This window comes from Leguminivora glycinivorella, chromosome 17, assembly GCF_023078275.1.
Source record: "Leguminivora glycinivorella isolate SPB_JAAS2020 chromosome 17, LegGlyc_1.1, whole genome shotgun sequence".
Taxonomy (NCBI): Eukaryota; Metazoa; Arthropoda; class Insecta; order Lepidoptera; family Tortricidae; genus Leguminivora; species Leguminivora glycinivorella.
In genome coordinates this window covers 17,318,072-17,334,888 of record NC_062987.1, presented here as the reverse complement: position 1 = coordinate 17,334,888, position 16,817 = coordinate 17,318,072, and the positions used below count along the sequence as shown (strand labels likewise).

The 16,817-nt window shown below is 39.1% G+C and overlaps 2 protein-coding genes across 6 annotated transcripts in view; both read left to right on the top strand.

The window, feature by feature from the left end:
* LOC125235175 (protein PALS1) overlaps nucleotides 1–4,596 on the top strand; it is a 246,351-nt gene extending 241,755 nt beyond the window's left edge. For all 5 annotated transcript variants that reach the window (XM_048141634.1, XM_048141633.1, XM_048141632.1 and 2 more), the window contains 2 exons: nucleotides 167–348; nucleotides 926–4,596. In XM_048141634.1, the coding sequence (XP_047997591.1) occupies nucleotides 167–348; nucleotides 926–1,108 (365 nt within the window). In that variant the 3' untranslated portion in view covers nucleotides 1,109–4,596. The remainder of the gene's footprint in view (nucleotides 1–166; nucleotides 349–925) is intronic.
* Nucleotides 4,597–6,525: 1,929 nt separating this feature from the next.
* The window catches only part of LOC125235620 (breast cancer metastasis-suppressor 1-like protein), a 158,797-nt gene continuing 148,505 nt past the window's right edge, over nucleotides 6,526–16,817 (top strand). Inside the window, exons 1-3 of the mRNA XM_048142218.1 lie at nucleotides 6,526–6,847; nucleotides 9,367–9,517; nucleotides 13,012–13,105. Of these exons, the coding sequence (XP_047998175.1) occupies nucleotides 6,646–6,847; nucleotides 9,367–9,517; nucleotides 13,012–13,105 (447 nt within the window). The 5' untranslated portion in view covers nucleotides 6,526–6,645. The remainder of the gene's footprint in view (nucleotides 6,848–9,366; nucleotides 9,518–13,011; nucleotides 13,106–16,817) is intronic.

Below are 16,817 nucleotides of genomic sequence, written 5' to 3'. Positions count from 1 at the left end.
TCATGTGCTAGTATTGTTTTGTTGATTTAAAAAAAATGCCAATCAGGTATATATACTAATGGGTCCTTCACAAAAGTTCATCTTAAGTCTCTCGTTACCTACAAGAAAAGGAATGGCTTCCCGAATACTTCTTGTCGGCACCTAATCAAAATTTCCAAAATTCCAGGCACATCCTTAGAAGCGATCCGCGAAGTGGTCAACTCCGGGAAGATCTGCGTATTGAACCTACATCCGCAATCGCTCAAGATCCTGCGGACCTCGGACCTCAAGCCCTACACGGTGTTCGTGGCGCCGCCTAGCTTGGAGAAGCTCAGGCAGAAGAAGATCAGGAATGGAGAGGCTTTTAAGGTAACCTATTTTACAAAACCTATACAAAAGTTATGAGATGGACATCAAATCAAGTGAAGGCCCAGTACATGTGGGCACTCGCAGGGCAGCCGTCAGAGAAGAATGGCGGAAAATTGTAAAACGTGTGTCTCAGGAATAGCATGATGACCACGACCACTCTGTCAAGAGGGATACGCAGAAGAAGAAGAATAGGTACATAAGTAAGTTTAGGGAAAAATGAAAAGTGGAAAAGGTAATTGTTTTGGATAGGGCTTGAACCTACGACGACTGGAGCATCATTTGCGAACATTTTTGTTTAATACAAAATCAAATTAGAAAAGTTACTAAACTGACCAATAGAGCCCGCCAGATTTCAAAAAGACAGTTTTCGGGTGAAATCCGACGTAATCGAAAAACTGACACTGACTTTGCTTATTCCCGTAATAATAGCTCTAAGATCCAAACGCACTGTACTACTCGGTCTCCAATTAAGATTCTAGACCTCCAAAAATTTTAAGCGAAATCTCTTTTTTTATAGATCACTATCAAGCTCGGCTGTAATGTGAGATATTTAATACCTATGTCTGTTTTTTGACAGGAGGAGGAGCTAAAAGAGATAATAGCGACGGCGCGAGACATGGAGCTGCGCTGGGGGCACCTGTTCGACATGATCATCATCAACAACGACACGCAGCGCGCCTACCAGCAGCTGCTCAACGAGATCAACAGCCTCGAGCGCGAGCCGCAGTGGGTGCCGGCGCACTGGCTCAAGCACACCTAGCACTCGCCTGCCGTCCGCGCACACCTGCACACCGGGAGTGTAGGAGCACATCTGCACACCAGGAGTGTAGGAGCGTGCCGAGACTGCATAGTCCGTGCTACACCTGAACGCGCAGTAAAGACTAGCAGGACCGATCTAGCCGACGCGTTCAAATTTATCCTGGTCATAGAAATCGTGAAGCGAATGGTTTTACATTTGCTCGTCTACTTCCACGACTCCTGGAGTCGGCTCGGGCGTAAAGTTAGAGTAGGTAATAGTCGCGCTTCCCGTTCGGGGCGGAGATTGTCTCCCGCGTGATTTTTTATAATTGTGTTTTCGTTCGTGACGGTTTGGTGGTTTCGATTTTGGACGATTCCGTTCTATTGTTTTTGATGTCGTGTGTAGGTTAAGGTGCGATGCTTATGAACGAGTAGAAGTTGTATAAAATGTACGAGAGAAATAGAGTCATATTTATTATCAGCGACGATAGTTGACCGCGTTTCGTAAGTCGATAGTCTCCGATTCATAATTTACTGGGCAATAATATTCACTGTCGTCGGATTAGGTTAAGTTTGTGCATACGTGATGTATAAAATAAGGGTTTTCTCATACGTGACGCGGATTCTTTTGGATATTAACAAAATATACTGCCTTAGCCTTACTCAATAAAAGTTATGTAATTTTAATATCGTTCGGAGTTTTGGGCGTCAAACTGTTAGAAATAGGTAGGTTATTATAATAAATCATTCAAGTTTTTAATTAAACTTTCTCGGCCAGTGGTTGATTAGGGTGACCATTCGCTGGATATATATTACAAATTATTTAAAATTCAAAGTAAAAGCTTTGTTTAAAACTGAAATGTAAATGCGTTTTGTTTTTGGTGTTTTGGTATGACTGTCCAATTGATGTTCACCGTAGTTTTAGACCACTGCCTTTCATCTGTTTTAGTAAAAGTAAATTATAAAATGTAAGTCATATTGAATGGGGGTTCTAGAAGTGACTGCAACAGAGTAGAGACTATGGACTTCGACATTTTAGTAAAAAATTCCGAAGTGGCGTTCTTCAGTACTCTTCGATATGACTTATATTATAATTAATTTTCTGTTCAATATGTTTCATAATCCGCATTTTGTAGTTTTGACTGCGGGTATTAAGTCGATAACTCACTTCGGTAGACAAAAATAAGAGAGAAACCTTTTGCTGTAAGAATCGTAGTTTATTGTTTAAAACAGGGCATGTAGTTTAGTCACTCGAAACAATCATTCCTTCCATCTGGCGTAGCCAAAATAAATAGTTGGCGATACACCTTATTATGGGCCTTAATTTTATAAACCTTCAAGTTTTACCAACCTAAACTGGCAACACCAGTCAAAAAGTCAATTGAGTCAGTGTTGCCAGTTAAGTTGAAATTCATCATTTTTATAAAATAAGTAAATTCACAGAGAATAAATATGATGCACACTGTCAATAAATATTGATGAAAATAATAGAATAAATCCTATAAATGGAGAAAAATAATCATTCGCTACTTTAATAACTCACTCAATAAACTTAATTCACGGGTAAGAAAACTTATTCATAACACGCAGACTGCAGTATTTTTGTCCATTTTAAAAAAGCCTCTTTAAAAATCGTGCTAGATTTTAACACTCCGTTGTTACGAAAAAAAAAGAACAGTGCTGAGAAAACGTAAGCTGTAATATGTAACCATGTTATAATAATTTTGCAATGTTATGAAGTTTATAATAACTTGATGATGGTCAAACAAAAAACTATGCCAAAAATAATTTGACTACCATACCATACCATGAAAATCACGTGATAACTTTCAGCTTTGCAACATTTTGAAATTAAATTCCACATTTAAATGTAACTACGTAATCAATTAATGAGTGGATAAAAAGGCACGTGATAGTTATCAGTTGATATTTCATAGATTTTTAAAGAATTGATCATTGTTTTTCGTGAAAGATACTGATGTAATGTAAAGCTGCATAGTATCTTAATCTATTGACTAATTCATTCAGTAATTGTATGTTCAAAACGTCGCGCGTAAAATAAATGGTTAAAAAATGAATAATACAAGGTGGTTAGACAATATCCGTTAAAATGACATTTTTCATGCTTCGTGTAGGTATTTAAATGTCAGTATTTTAATGGCACTTCTGAGTGCTTACCTCGAACCACGAAGTTTTGCGATACATCAATCGTGGTTCGCGGTAGCCCTCCTAATACGCAAAGCTAGGATTACCGCCTTTCCTTCAAAAAGTAATAAGCGTTTGACATGATCTGTCATTATGACTGACAGTGTCTATCCCCTTAGGCTTGCTCAGACAAGTCTTAAAAACAATAAATGAATCGGAATGAATTAGATCGAAATCGTTAGTGATAATACCGCTAAAAATGACATTAAGATTATACAATACAATACCTATTTCTCTATTGCCAAATTTATACCTTAGATCTTGAATAGGGTTTTTGAAAACTTTCTCCAGTAGTTGTGGGTCTTCTCTTAAAGAAATGAATTGTTGTAGGAAAATTTAAAAAAAGTCTTAAAAAAACAATAAATATACCGAACACTGCTGTTAGTGAGTAGAAAAGCAATAATTTGTATCCGTATAACCGATGCCTACTGTACAACAACATATCTGATTTTTATAGTATCTATTTCAAATAATAAAAGTATGTCTATTGGCACTGTTTCTAGAAATGGTAAAAACACCAAGGGACCTTTCGGTTGATAATGATGATGATGATGATGTGATCCTGTTATCCCTCACTGGGGACAGGGACATAGGGCTCTTAAGAAGAATCTTCCACTTTTCACGATCCTGTGCGGCTAATTCCAAATCCTTCCAGCGTAGTCCACCTGCGCCAGCCTCCTTCTCCGCTGATCGCCTCCACGTGGTACCAGCAGAGACCCAGACCCTTCAGATTATACTTTTTTTTTAATTCGAAGAAAAACACTTTTTTTTTCAAAGATTCCACAAAGATAATATAAATGTGTGTTTTAATAGCCCGAATAATCATTCTGGAAAGTTGGAAACTGTGGAATACACCTAGGTTCTCACCTATTTATAATAGGTGCAAATCACTTTCATATAGAGATCGAGCATTAAGAATTGTGTAGTGTAGCTAATTGAATATCACTGGATATTCTATAAATAGGATCTAGATCTTCACAATTAGGTATTAATACCTAACAAGTACTAACAACCTCCAATAATGTACCTATTTAAATATAGAGTCGGATTTCCATAAGATTGTCCTGCATCTTTTGGTTTCAACGAATGGTCCCACATTAAAATCTTCTGAAAATAGTGCCGTGCTACGTTATCGATTCCTTTTAGGCGCATTTACCTCTTTACAAGATACTAGGGTAGTTGCGTTACTGTGTTATCGCTTGACCGATTCAGAAATTTTTAACATTTATAGTCGTACTTATACATCACTATTTTAGATGGCGTGAATAAATGCAATACTTAAACTTTACGACACAATATTCTAAATGTCCGGTAATAAATGCGATAAATTAGATATAAACTTGGAATTATTTTCATTACAATATATCTAGTAGATAGATTGTACGTTCCAAATAACTTAGTGCCAAATATAAGGCCGAAATAGGGTCCTTTCATTTTTATAGTAATCACAATTAAATATGATCGTTTATATTTGTATAGCTTGTTTTACCATTACCATTCCACGTTATGCTGATTTTGAGATTGTGTCATATGTTTTATTGTTCGACATAGCATATTCATATCTTTGTATTTGTTTTTAAGTTTGTGCTACTTTCATGAGTCATTTGATTTGTTGTTCTTGGGGTTTAATCGTTAGGAAGAGGAAGGAAGGAATCGTAATATATAGTGCTGTCTCTTGCCCTTATCCCAGTCACTTGGGGTCGGCACAGCATAGCAGCAGTTTAATATAGTGCTCTATAGCAAAAAAACAAGGCGATGTCAGTCTCTCTTAAAAATAAGTAAATGTAAGAAAGAAAAGCAGATTTATTATGCACCTACTTTTATTTTCGTTGTTGTTTGCGATTTTAGATCTTAGCCGACTAGAAAGATCACCTCAGTGCATTAAAAATCACATGCGAATAACAGCGATGTTCCGACGATTGCAGAGCTAGGCTATTAATCTCACTAGCAACATTCTTATGACTCGTTTTTGTAACACTGTTATTATACTAGATTAAGTATCCGATGTAACCTGCACGGGTGCTAAGTAAATTAGACCATCAATATATCCCGAATTTCTGTATCTGAAGTATTGGCGCGGTGCATGGCTCAACTGACATTAAATATTAGGTATTACAGGCTGTTACTTTACGAACGTATATAATTATACAAGTTTTGTCATGCATCTGGTCAATAAAACCTGGATTTGTCAGTTCATTTTATTGATATTATCTAATTTATAAATAGTCCTGTAAATAATTTATTAACAACTGAATAAATGATAAATAAATATTATAAATAACATGTTAATAGAGAACAATTTAATGTAAATAATAGAATATTAAATTTAATATCAGATATAACACTGGTTTTATTTGGTCTCATTGATTAATCTTTCTGGGTTACCCATCCTATCACTGTGAAGGAATATTGATGATAATCATCTATACCATCAATAATATTGATAGGTATTACTGCGTTACTTATTGTTACTATGACGTCACAGGAAATCGGCCATTCTAAGCATGGTTCAGCACGCACGGCAAATTATTTACATCGTAAGATACTGAAGTTACATTTACTGAAGTTATAGTCTAGAACAGCGTCCTCGAACATTTTGGTGAAGGAGCCCTTTCGGAAACTAGATACTACTAGGACGGGAGGCCTGCGGCCAGTTGCTGTGCCGTCAAGAGGCACATGGAAGTAAGCCAGAGGTGGCAAAGACGTATACTATTATAACTCCGTGTATGGCGTGATGGTAATGACGACTGTCATAAAAAAAAAGTAAAAAAAACAGCTTGGCAAAAAAAGTAGAAATGTAACTATGTACTTATTTTATTATAGCAACATTTTCTGTTGTCATACAAAATTATCACAATAGTTGCCGTTGCCACACGCGAAATGGTTTACATAGACTGTGCGCCCCTGTTATTTTCCACTCGTTTTCTGTTAGGCTTTGTAAAAAAAACTGAAAAAAATTAAGGATGTTTTAATTTATCAGCTTTACAAATAGATGGCGCTGTTATACATGCTGTTGTCATACATATGTTATACCAAATGCATTGCATATAAGATAGCTATAAAAGTGCATTGGTTTCCTTTTATAGAGCCAGACTTAACTGTTTTCACTAACTTTTAATATTAGCATTTTGCAATGCATTTTTTAAGCATTTATAAGTTCTGTTACTGGCAACCCTATCTGCTCTTTAAAAAAAAATGACAGCTTGACAGCTTCCCATTGAATTGACAGTTCAGACAGTTGGCTATTTGGTTTGGCATAAAGGGAGCGAAAACAGCCAAATCACAGAAAAGTCTGTCCTACTTTTCGAAAAAAGGTTGTTCTTTTCTCGCAACAACATATTGAACTCGCGCAGAATGCCGTCAATGAAAGTGGAAGGCGACAGTGATGGGGACGGGGATTTGTCTGGTGGTGAGACTGAAAGGTCCGGTGGATCCTCCAGGGGTCCCGACAGAGACTCCAGCGCTGAAGAAGCAGATGAGCCTGACTCGGATGACTCTTCGGAGATGGATGAGAGCGAGTGTGAACGCCGGAGAAACGAGTGCCTGGACAATTTAGGTTGGTATTTTGAGGTTATGTTTACTAACAACTGATATGTTTATGATATAAACAGTGTTGTTTTTAAGGAATTAGTAAAGCTTTCGCAATAAACTATATATGTTACATGAATGTGATACTTGTTTTACGATGTTGACTAATTATTATGTGTGTCAAAGGTGTGAGTTTACAAATTATACTGTTTTTATGATGCGATTGATGTATTTGACCAGACCTTCCGCTATACTGTCAGTGTTATGAGTAAACGTTTAATATTTGTTAATATATTTTTGTATTATTATTCTTCAGTCACATGTATAGTGTAGTGGAAGTGCTGGTGGTCTAGAAGTAAGTGTTATAATCTGTCTTGTAACAATGATTCCTTGCCGGCGGCTGTATTTCCGAGCTCATATAACCCGGCAACCCTCAAATCAAGAGTGAACAGGCATCTTCTAGGCGAGCTCACTCCGTTGTAGGCTACATCTTTGCCTTTGGCTAGTCTGTGGCCAAGAGTAAGCCCATTTATAATTTAAAAAGACTTTTTGGCAACTTATTCACTAAATTTAATTGCCATTATTTGCCAGATAGACAAATCTTTACTTGGGAATGTCCTAGTGTCTAGAACTAATGTCTACATCCAATCCTGGGATTATTATTATTAGATTTTAGGGGCCTTGCTAAACAAAGTAACCCAAAAGAGTTTAATGATCTATCTGACCTCATAAAAATACTAAATATAAAATAAATAAAAATACTAAAATGTACTAAAATTTTCAGAAACAAGCAAATTTTATTTGTATGCACATTCAAAAACAACAACTAGATTTATGTTGCTTGAGTTTTTGTTAATTAACTGTAAAAAAATAACTTTCTTTTCAGTGAGTTATATTTGCTGTGCTCTAAATTCAAATTTAAATTGAGAAAATAAGTTCTAGATACAGCTTCCCATTTCTTAATGTTATTGACAAAACATTTTTATTGTACATAAATGTATGTTTTTGATTGTTTGCCTTTGTTCATGTAATTTTATTAAGCAAAAATAATTAGACTTTATTTGAGCTCAATGAGGCTATTTGGGAATGTATTTTGGGGACACCTTACACTGGTCAAACTAGCCCCAAACTGTGCTAGGCGACAATATACTTACTTATATAGATAAATACATACTCATATACATAGAAAACATCCATGACTCAGGAACAAATATTTGTGCTCATCACACAAATAAATTACCTTACCGGGATTCAAACCCGGGACCGCGGCTTAGCAGGCAGGATCACTACACGCTAGGCCAGACCGGTTGTATTATTCTTCTTAAGGATCAGAATGGGTCATATTTCAAACAAAAATACCGGTTTTCTTTTGCCCATGTCCGTTCTTTGGTTTTTTATTTTATTTTTAATGGTACAATCTATTATTATTATTATTATTCAATTATAGGCGAGCAGCTATTCAGCTGATGAGCCTATGTCACACAGTGTCTCATGATTTATAGTTAGCAAAGTCATGTCACTATCTTATTATTTAAAAGCCACTTGTCTAGTCTGTTTTTAAACACATTCACTGAGGGAGCAGTAACAACACTATCCGGTAAACTGTTCCAAGCCGCTACAACACGATTGGATAGGGAATGATATGCAGCTTTAGTAGTAGTAGGAGTGCGAATCAGTTTTAGGCTGTGACCTCGGGTCTCGCGGCTGGTACTTCTCATAGCGACTACTTTGTGAATGTCGGGGAGGTTGTAACAGTGGGTAACAATCTTGAAACATTCGATAAGGTCTCCTCTCGCTCTCCTGTCCTTAAGCGTGGGTAGCTTCAGTATACTTAGCCTTTGCTCGTAAGGTAGGCGTCTCGGCTGGAAAGGCATCTTGGTGGCTCTTCGCTGCACACTCTCTAAAAGGTCAATGTCTTTGACAAAGTATGGATTCCAAACTTGGAATGCATACTCAAGCAAGGGTCGTACATATGTTTTGTATATTTTCCTAAAAACTTCCACAGATATGCATTGAAACGACCTTTTTATAACATACAGGAACGAGTTTGCCTTTTTTACTATATTGTTTATGTGCTCACCCCATTTTAAGTCGTTGGTAACTGTCACGCCAAGATCCTTTTGAGATGTCACTGCAACAATTGGGGAGCTTCATAAAATGAAGTTTTTTTTATCTAAATACAGGACTCGGTCCTATGTATCGAGCATATAATAATAATAAATATTGGGCTTCAGGGTTTTTGAAAAAAAAAACCAGTTCCAAGCCCTCATTCTTCTTCTTCATAATTAAGAGCTGTGTTTTTGTTGGTGGAACAATTTCCTTCTGTGGGCCTAGCACATGATTGCCGCGAGATTATGTCGGCGCGAGATAGATGTCGTCTTCTAACTATATTAATGAGTAATGACATAAGGACGGGTAGTCTATCTCGCGGCGACATACTCTCGCGACAATTATGTGCTAGGCCTACTGTTATGAGACAACCTGAACCTCTTGATTGATCTTCATCCGATCCATCTTATACCTTACGGCAATCATCAACTATTTCAGCTAACCTCGAGCGTCAATTCACCGTGCTACGAGAGCAACTGTATTCGGAGCGTATGAAACATGTGGAGTACCAACTGACCGAGGTCCGGGGTGGGCGCTCCCAGGAGTATCTCGGTCCTCTCCGGCGCCTGCAAGACAACATGAGAGTTAGGTACGCATTTTCCAATGTTTGGATTAGTAACTGTAGCTCCTCAATGCTAGTTGTACTAGGAGAGCATGAAACATGTACAGTACCAAGTAACTGAGGTTAGAGGCAGGCGCAGCGCCTAGCTAGGGCCTCTCCTGCTCCTGCAGGTTAACATGAGAGTCTAGTATTTTACATAAAAAACCAATATTTATAGATTTTGGATTGGATTTAGATTCAAAATGTGTATAATATTTTTTTAAACTTTGGCCACCGAAAACGCTGTCAGCCACGTAGTGACGTCATAGAACATATCTTAACTTCATGTCAAGTCAATCACTGACATAATGAATTTTATGCCTCATTGTGTGCCTCATACTTAAATGTCAGAAAGTTTTGTGTTTAATTCGATTGACGTCATGCACAGACAATCTATAGATTAACATGGCTAATGTTGTTTTTGCCTGATTAAGTGAAAGTATACTTTAAAAATGTTTTTTGCTGTTTTTAAGTCTTAATAAAATATGGTAATATTTTTTTTCGGTAAATTGGACAGTTGGCATTTTCCCACCATTTCGGGTAGAATGCGTCCAGGTCAGGGTCGAGTGGAGAAAGCGAGGGGAGTCCTTTGCCCAGCAGTGGGACACAAAAGAAGCTAATTAAAAAAAAAAAAAAAAAAATTGGACAGTACTTAATAATATAAGATAGACTTTAAAAAAGGGTCAAGTAGCCTATTATACAGAGGTAATATAAACCATTGGTAAAAGTAACTGAAGCTCCTGGATGCTTGTACCAGGAACGCATGAAACATGTGCAATTGTGCAGTACCAGCTAACCGAGATTAGAGGCGGGCGCTCCAGGAGTGCCTTGGGGCTCTCCGGCGCCTGCAAGACAACATGAAAGTTAGGTACTTCACAGAGAAAATTATCTCTAGTTCTAAGTACATACTTGACATCATTTTACACTGCCTGCTAGTCTACTACTTATCCACTTAGCCTACTGGACTCACAGAGAATGTAGAGTATGCCTTATAGAATTGAGTTCGTCTTTTGTACGCAATTTTTAGTAGAAAAAAAAACCGGCCAAGAGCGTGTCGGGCCACGCTCAGTGTAGGGTTCCGTAGTTTTCCGTATTTTTCTCAAAAACTACTGAACCTATCAAGTTCAAAACAATTTTCCTAGAAAGTCTTTATAAAGTTCTACTTTTGTGATTTTTTTCATATTTTTTAAACATACGGTTCAAAAGTTAGAGGGGGGGGACGCACTTTTTTTCCTTTAGGAGCGATTATTTTCGAAAATATTAATTATTATTATTTGTATGTCTTACCATATCTCGGGACCATGGGGTCCCGGACTTTTGGGAGGCATGTGTGGGGCCGAAGCCAACAGCACAGAGGCCCTTTTAGACACTTTAATCTAAAGGCAAGGGATACACCTGGCGGATACCATCCCCGAGCGTACAATATGATACATCCGGAGATGGTCCCCGCCAGGTGTAAAGACTATTTCAGTGCAGCACTTTTGTGTTGCGATGGGAACTAAGGTCATAGGCTATTGTTGTGCAAGTTGGATGGACTGGATAATGGTCTATGGGGGGAGACTATCGGACACCTGCCATGACAACTAGTCTCAAGATTGTAAAAGACAGGCGGTGACTCGCCAACTCATTGAGTGGGCCCTGCAAAACGGCCGCACGCATGGTGCGACAACAGAGCAACACTTGAAGAGTGGCTGAAAGGTTGTCGAGAGGTGAGACTGCGGTAGCCAGATCCCGGTGATCCGTTCAGCAGGCCGCCGGCGTTATGACATTTTACACTTCCAACCTGGAGCATAGGTCCCGCTCTTGCGAATCCACTCTGGCCGGCCGGTTAAGGCAAGCGCAGAGGCGAGGGCTAGATGGAAGTGCCCTCTGGAATAGGGGTCCGCGGTGTCGCCACTCAATTATTAAGAGCCCGTATTGTCCCACTGTTGGGCAAAGGCCTCCCTCAAATTCCTCCACGCATCCCTATCCCCTGAAGTCTCCCACCAGTCCTCATCAAAGGCGTCAAGCTCGTCGCGCCATCTCTGGCGAGGTCTACCGCGACGCCTTACAATTTGTGGTTGCTCCGTAGGAAAGGATGGGGAGAATGCACATGTCCATGAGTTTTCTTTTTAACGATATTGGAAGGTTTCCCTTCATGTGCTCCTTCATGGACCAAAAGCTCCTCCCAGGCGTTTTCGGTCCGTCTCGCGACTTCTTTATCTTACAACAAAAGTAGAAGTGGATGGGCGAGAAATAGGATATGTCCATGAGTATATATACCTGGGCCAAATAGTTTCCTTCCAGGAACGGCAAGAAAATATTAATATTATCAAAAAAAAACGATTTTAGTAAACCCTTATTCATTTTTAAATACCTATCCAACAATATATCACACGTTGGGGTTGGAATAAAAAAAAAAATCAGCCCCCACTTTACATGTAGGGGGGGTACCCTAATAAAACATTTTTTTCCATTTTTTATTTTTGCACTTTGTTGGCGTAATTGATATACATATTGGTACCAAATTTCAGCTTTCTAGTGCTAACGGTTACTGAGATTATCCGCCAACGGACGGACGGACAGACAGACATGGCGAAACTATAAGGGTTCCTAGTTGACTACGGAACCCTAAAAAAAACGGCGAGTCACACACATCGTGCGTAACTGTATTTCCTCTCGGTCAAAATAAGGGTGAAGTCACGTCTATAAGCATCCAGCCGCGTTTTGTGTATGAGAAATCGCTCGTTAGCATGAACATGCGTACGCATGCTGTCAGCTCGTAAGCGTACATACAAGCGATTTCTCATACGCAAAATGCGGCTCAATGTGGATAATGTGACTTCACCCTAAAGGCTACGGTTATTACCGGGCCCCGAACGCGGGACCTTCTGCTTAGCAGGCGGAACCATTGCCCAGGCTGTTAGAAACAGTTTGTTTTAGACGCACAAGGTATTTTATGCGCAAGTTTTAATGATCGTAATTTTAGAATTAAACGGGACTGAATTGCGTTAAACTTACGTTTAATATTTGAGGTAACCGGACTAATTCCAATAAGGTCTAGTTTACCCTTCGGATTGGCCTACGTCAAATCTTGGGATTAGTTGTCTTAAGCGGACCCCAGGCTCCCATGAGCCGTGGCAAATGCCGGGATAACGCAAGGAGGATGATGACTTACGTTTATACTTGGCCCGACGTTTGGAACGTCACGTCACGTTAGGGACCGTCCCCACTCAAGAGACGCATGTCCTGAGGCGCGGAACCTGTTTGCCACGCCGACGTGAATGTAATTAAAAAAAAAAGTGCCTCAGTACATTTTGTATAGGAAGGACGCGCAAGGGACCAAGCGAAGCGTCGCCTGGGGATTTCCTATACAAAACGTACTGAGGAGACGTTTTTTAAATTACATTCAGGCGGCGTGGCGCGGACGCTCCGCGCCTCAGGCACGCGTCTCTTGAGTGTGGACGGTCCCTTACGTTGGTTCAATGATCGTGTTGTTGCAGGATCGAGGTGGCGGGCATCCTGAAGCAGATGCGCATAGAGAACATCAAACACAAGTACGAGGCGGAGGAGCAGGCGGCGCAGCAGCATTTTAAGGTAAGCTTTTACTTTGGCCACTCAAACTCATCAAATAATGATGTCCTCCCAGACGTATCCGTCGACGGCGACACCTGGACAATTCAGGTATTTAATAAGTTCTGACGTGCATGGGCTCGAACGTGACTTGCGAAGCCGAGTTTTGTTTTAACCTTCGGTCGCAAGTCTTGCAGTAAAAGCTCACCATTTGCGTCATAGGTGTATGTGTCTAGGCTTGAGCCGAAATTTTCGGATCTGGCGTTTAGCGTCATAGTACATTACATCAGAGGCCGGGAAAATGAGGATTTCCGGCCAAGTGGGTATATACGGCCGAGCGAGCGTGCGAGCGAGGCCGGATAGGGATACGAGGCCGGGAATCCGTTTTCACGCCGAGGCATGTATAGTGCTTTTCTCAAACATACAATGAAATAAAAAAAAATGCTATAAAGGACAATATTTTATAAAAAAAAGTTACTTTGCAGGCCTAGGCCTGAAAAATAATATGAAATCCCTTTACAGTCCTCTCGAGTTGTTGCGCCCAAAAAGCGATACTTCCCAGCCCATTTTAAGGAACGTAAAGACAATATTTCATTGCATGTTTGAGAAAAATAATAGTACATTGTGCATTTAAACGTGAGGGCCGAAAACTGGGGTAGAGAGTCGATTGACGTTTTAACACCACATTTATCAACCTTCTTGTTTTATGAATAGGTTCAAAAAGGCGTGCTGCGAAGTAGTCTTACTACGAGTTATTATAATGGATATTACCTAACGCTTAATCACCTTATTCATAAAAGTTTATAAATATTTTTCTTGCATACCAGTATTTTTTTTCCACATTCTGTAGACAACAATGTCGACAATCCTGTTAATTGCGTTTTTCATTTTCGAAAACTTAACGCTGTGACACGAACAACTTTTGTGGATTTTAAAATGACACGCCTCGCGTAAAAAACCTTGATGACACGCCTCTCGTGTCATCCGCACAGAAACGGTTAATATGAAATCGAGGGAAGGTCTTCTAAGACAGTTTTCGCGTAGCAGCACAGCACGGAATCTGGTGGCTGCTCTCACTGAACCCAAGAAAATACACTATAGAAAGGGACAAACGAACTTTATCAGCTTGATAACTTAAGTGTATGTAGTGATGTGCAAGTTGCGGAAACTTTCCAAAAAAATCTTAAATTTCTTGAAAAATTCACGAAACTTTCACGATTACTAAAAAAATAAATTGAACTAACTTAACTTGTAACTTGGGTGTTTTGTTATTCCTAACCATTGGAATTTAAATTTACCAAATGGAAAGTCTCCATCCATACAATTGTCCATACAAAGTATGGAAAGTTACCGAAATTTTCCTATGTGAAAATTTCAGAATTTTGGAAACTTTCCGTCGCCACATCAGTAAGTGTATGTTTATGAGTAAGGGGAACTCTGTATATCTCAACTTACGTACTCGCTAGCTAATACAATACTGAGGTATAAAGACTAACCCACTTATTCATAAACGTACTCTAAAGTTATCAAGCCGATAAAGTTCGTTTGTCTTTTTCTATCACACCAATACGTCGGAAAGGGACCAACGAACTATATCGGCTTGATAACTTCAGAGTACGTTTATGAATAAGGGGGTAAGTGAAAGGCCAGAGTGCACGCTCATATGGCGTGCTGCGGGCGGGGCGTGCGGCGTGCATGTCAAACTATTGAAGCTCATACAAGTGTCCTTAGTCGACGCTGCATAGGTTGGACGCACGCTCGCCCGCCTCGCTGCACGCCCCGCCGAATGCTTCACGGCCCAGCCATACGTGCGAATGAAAAGTCCCATCGCTGTGTCTCGTTCCAATGTATGGCCGCCGCTCACCGCTGTCGCGCTTAGACCAATGTCGTGGCTGAGCCGTCACACTGCCGGCGTATCCGAATGGCAATCGTCGACACGAAACGCCGACAGAAATGCAGTCTGGCTCTGTTGCGCCAATACGCGAGAGCGATAGAGATAGATATCTACGAGCGTTTCATTTCGTGAGCGTTTATGCATTCGGCATGCCAGGCCTTAAACTCGTGATAAGACTGCCGATGTAACTGCACGAACCTTTGTACTCATAATGAGCGGTTAGTTGATATTTTTTATACGATGACTTGAAAAATTGTGATTTCTTATAATGCCAGCCCATTTTGTTGGTGTTTCAAACTGCGAGCACAGTTTTTTTTAAATACCTACTTTACACCTTTCTCTTTTAAACATAAACAGGAAGCTCAAACCCGTTAATATACCTACTCTAACCTGTTTTTTCAGAATTTTAGCGATACTTAAATTTAAGAATAGAGAATTTAAGGGTATATTTATAAGATTATAAAATAAGTTGCATACATTTAGGAGCAGAACACTTCGAGGAGTATCCAAATATCCTAGTTAAACTCTTCCCTTCCTATTCTTAATAAACCTACATTTTAAAATTCTTAAATTTAAGACCGAGGAGACCACCCAGAAATCGCTTATTCATACAATCATAGCTCTCATTTTCTCCCTGGACATCTAATTGTAATTAATAATGTGAGTTTTTAAACACATCTGTCATTGCGTTTTATTTTATTAAATTGTTTGATTATTGTATAAATTAGGAGCGACAATTTGATTTCATTCCAATTTCAAATTATTCGCAATGTAATAATAATGAGAAGGCGCACTCAAAGGTTATGACAGATGGCGCCACCTTATTAGTCCATTGCACAGATAAAGAATTTCATACGTGAGAGCGGGAAAATTAGATTACTTATCTCAAAGTAAGAACGTCGCCCAGCGAACTTTTGTTCATTTTTATCGCCAATGCGTTCATCGCTTCCTTGCTTTTGGTGGGACGAGTGCCTAACTCTAGATTTTCAACTCCTTTTTCCTTATTCTTCGTATATTTTGTTTTCCCCTTTTATTTTCCTTTAGCCTTTTCCGGTTGGCGAGTCTTCAAAAGGTAAGTGCATTTTTCATTTGAGTTATTTTTCGTTAAAGGTTTATGTATAAGAATTAAGATATTGAGGTATAGATCATCACATATTATAATATGCAGAGTACTTTCCTTTAGATACGGCGAAGTTCTAGTTGTATATAAAACTAGTTTTTGCAATGTGCTATTAAAGGCGTATTCAGCCGTATTTATTAGGTTAAGTGTTCTCGAAATTATTTTATTAGTCTGTTCATATTCTTTGATGAATACTTTTGCATGTTAAATTGTATCTTGTTATTTAATCATGTTAGTTATAAGATGTAATGTTTTGAAAAGAAGTTGCCCGCCGAGTTTCTTGCCGGTCCCATAGATACCCCCTCCCAACTGAGGGGGACTGAAATCTTCTCGAGGCTGAGGCGTAGGGTTAGAGCCGGCGTAGCTTTATTTGACGTTCATAGATTGTAATAAGAAAAATAAATATTTCATTTTCATTTTCATTTCATTTTCATTTTCAGCAAAGACATATAACTCCGTATAGGCAGATAAAGTCTGAGAAAAAAACGTACCTCAGTACCATACAGAAAAAGGTACGGTGGCCTAGATGGCATTACACCTTTAGGGTACGCTCTACTCTTCATCCTTCTTTTAAAGAGAGGAAATGTGGTTTAAAGGTTGTCTGGAAGCGATCGCCCTTAAGCGATAAGATTGTTGCCTCTGTTTAATTGATTCTTGTGCATTATTTGTAGACTATGTGGGGTGTGTGCAATACAGAGGTATTATATTCTGTATTCTCGGTT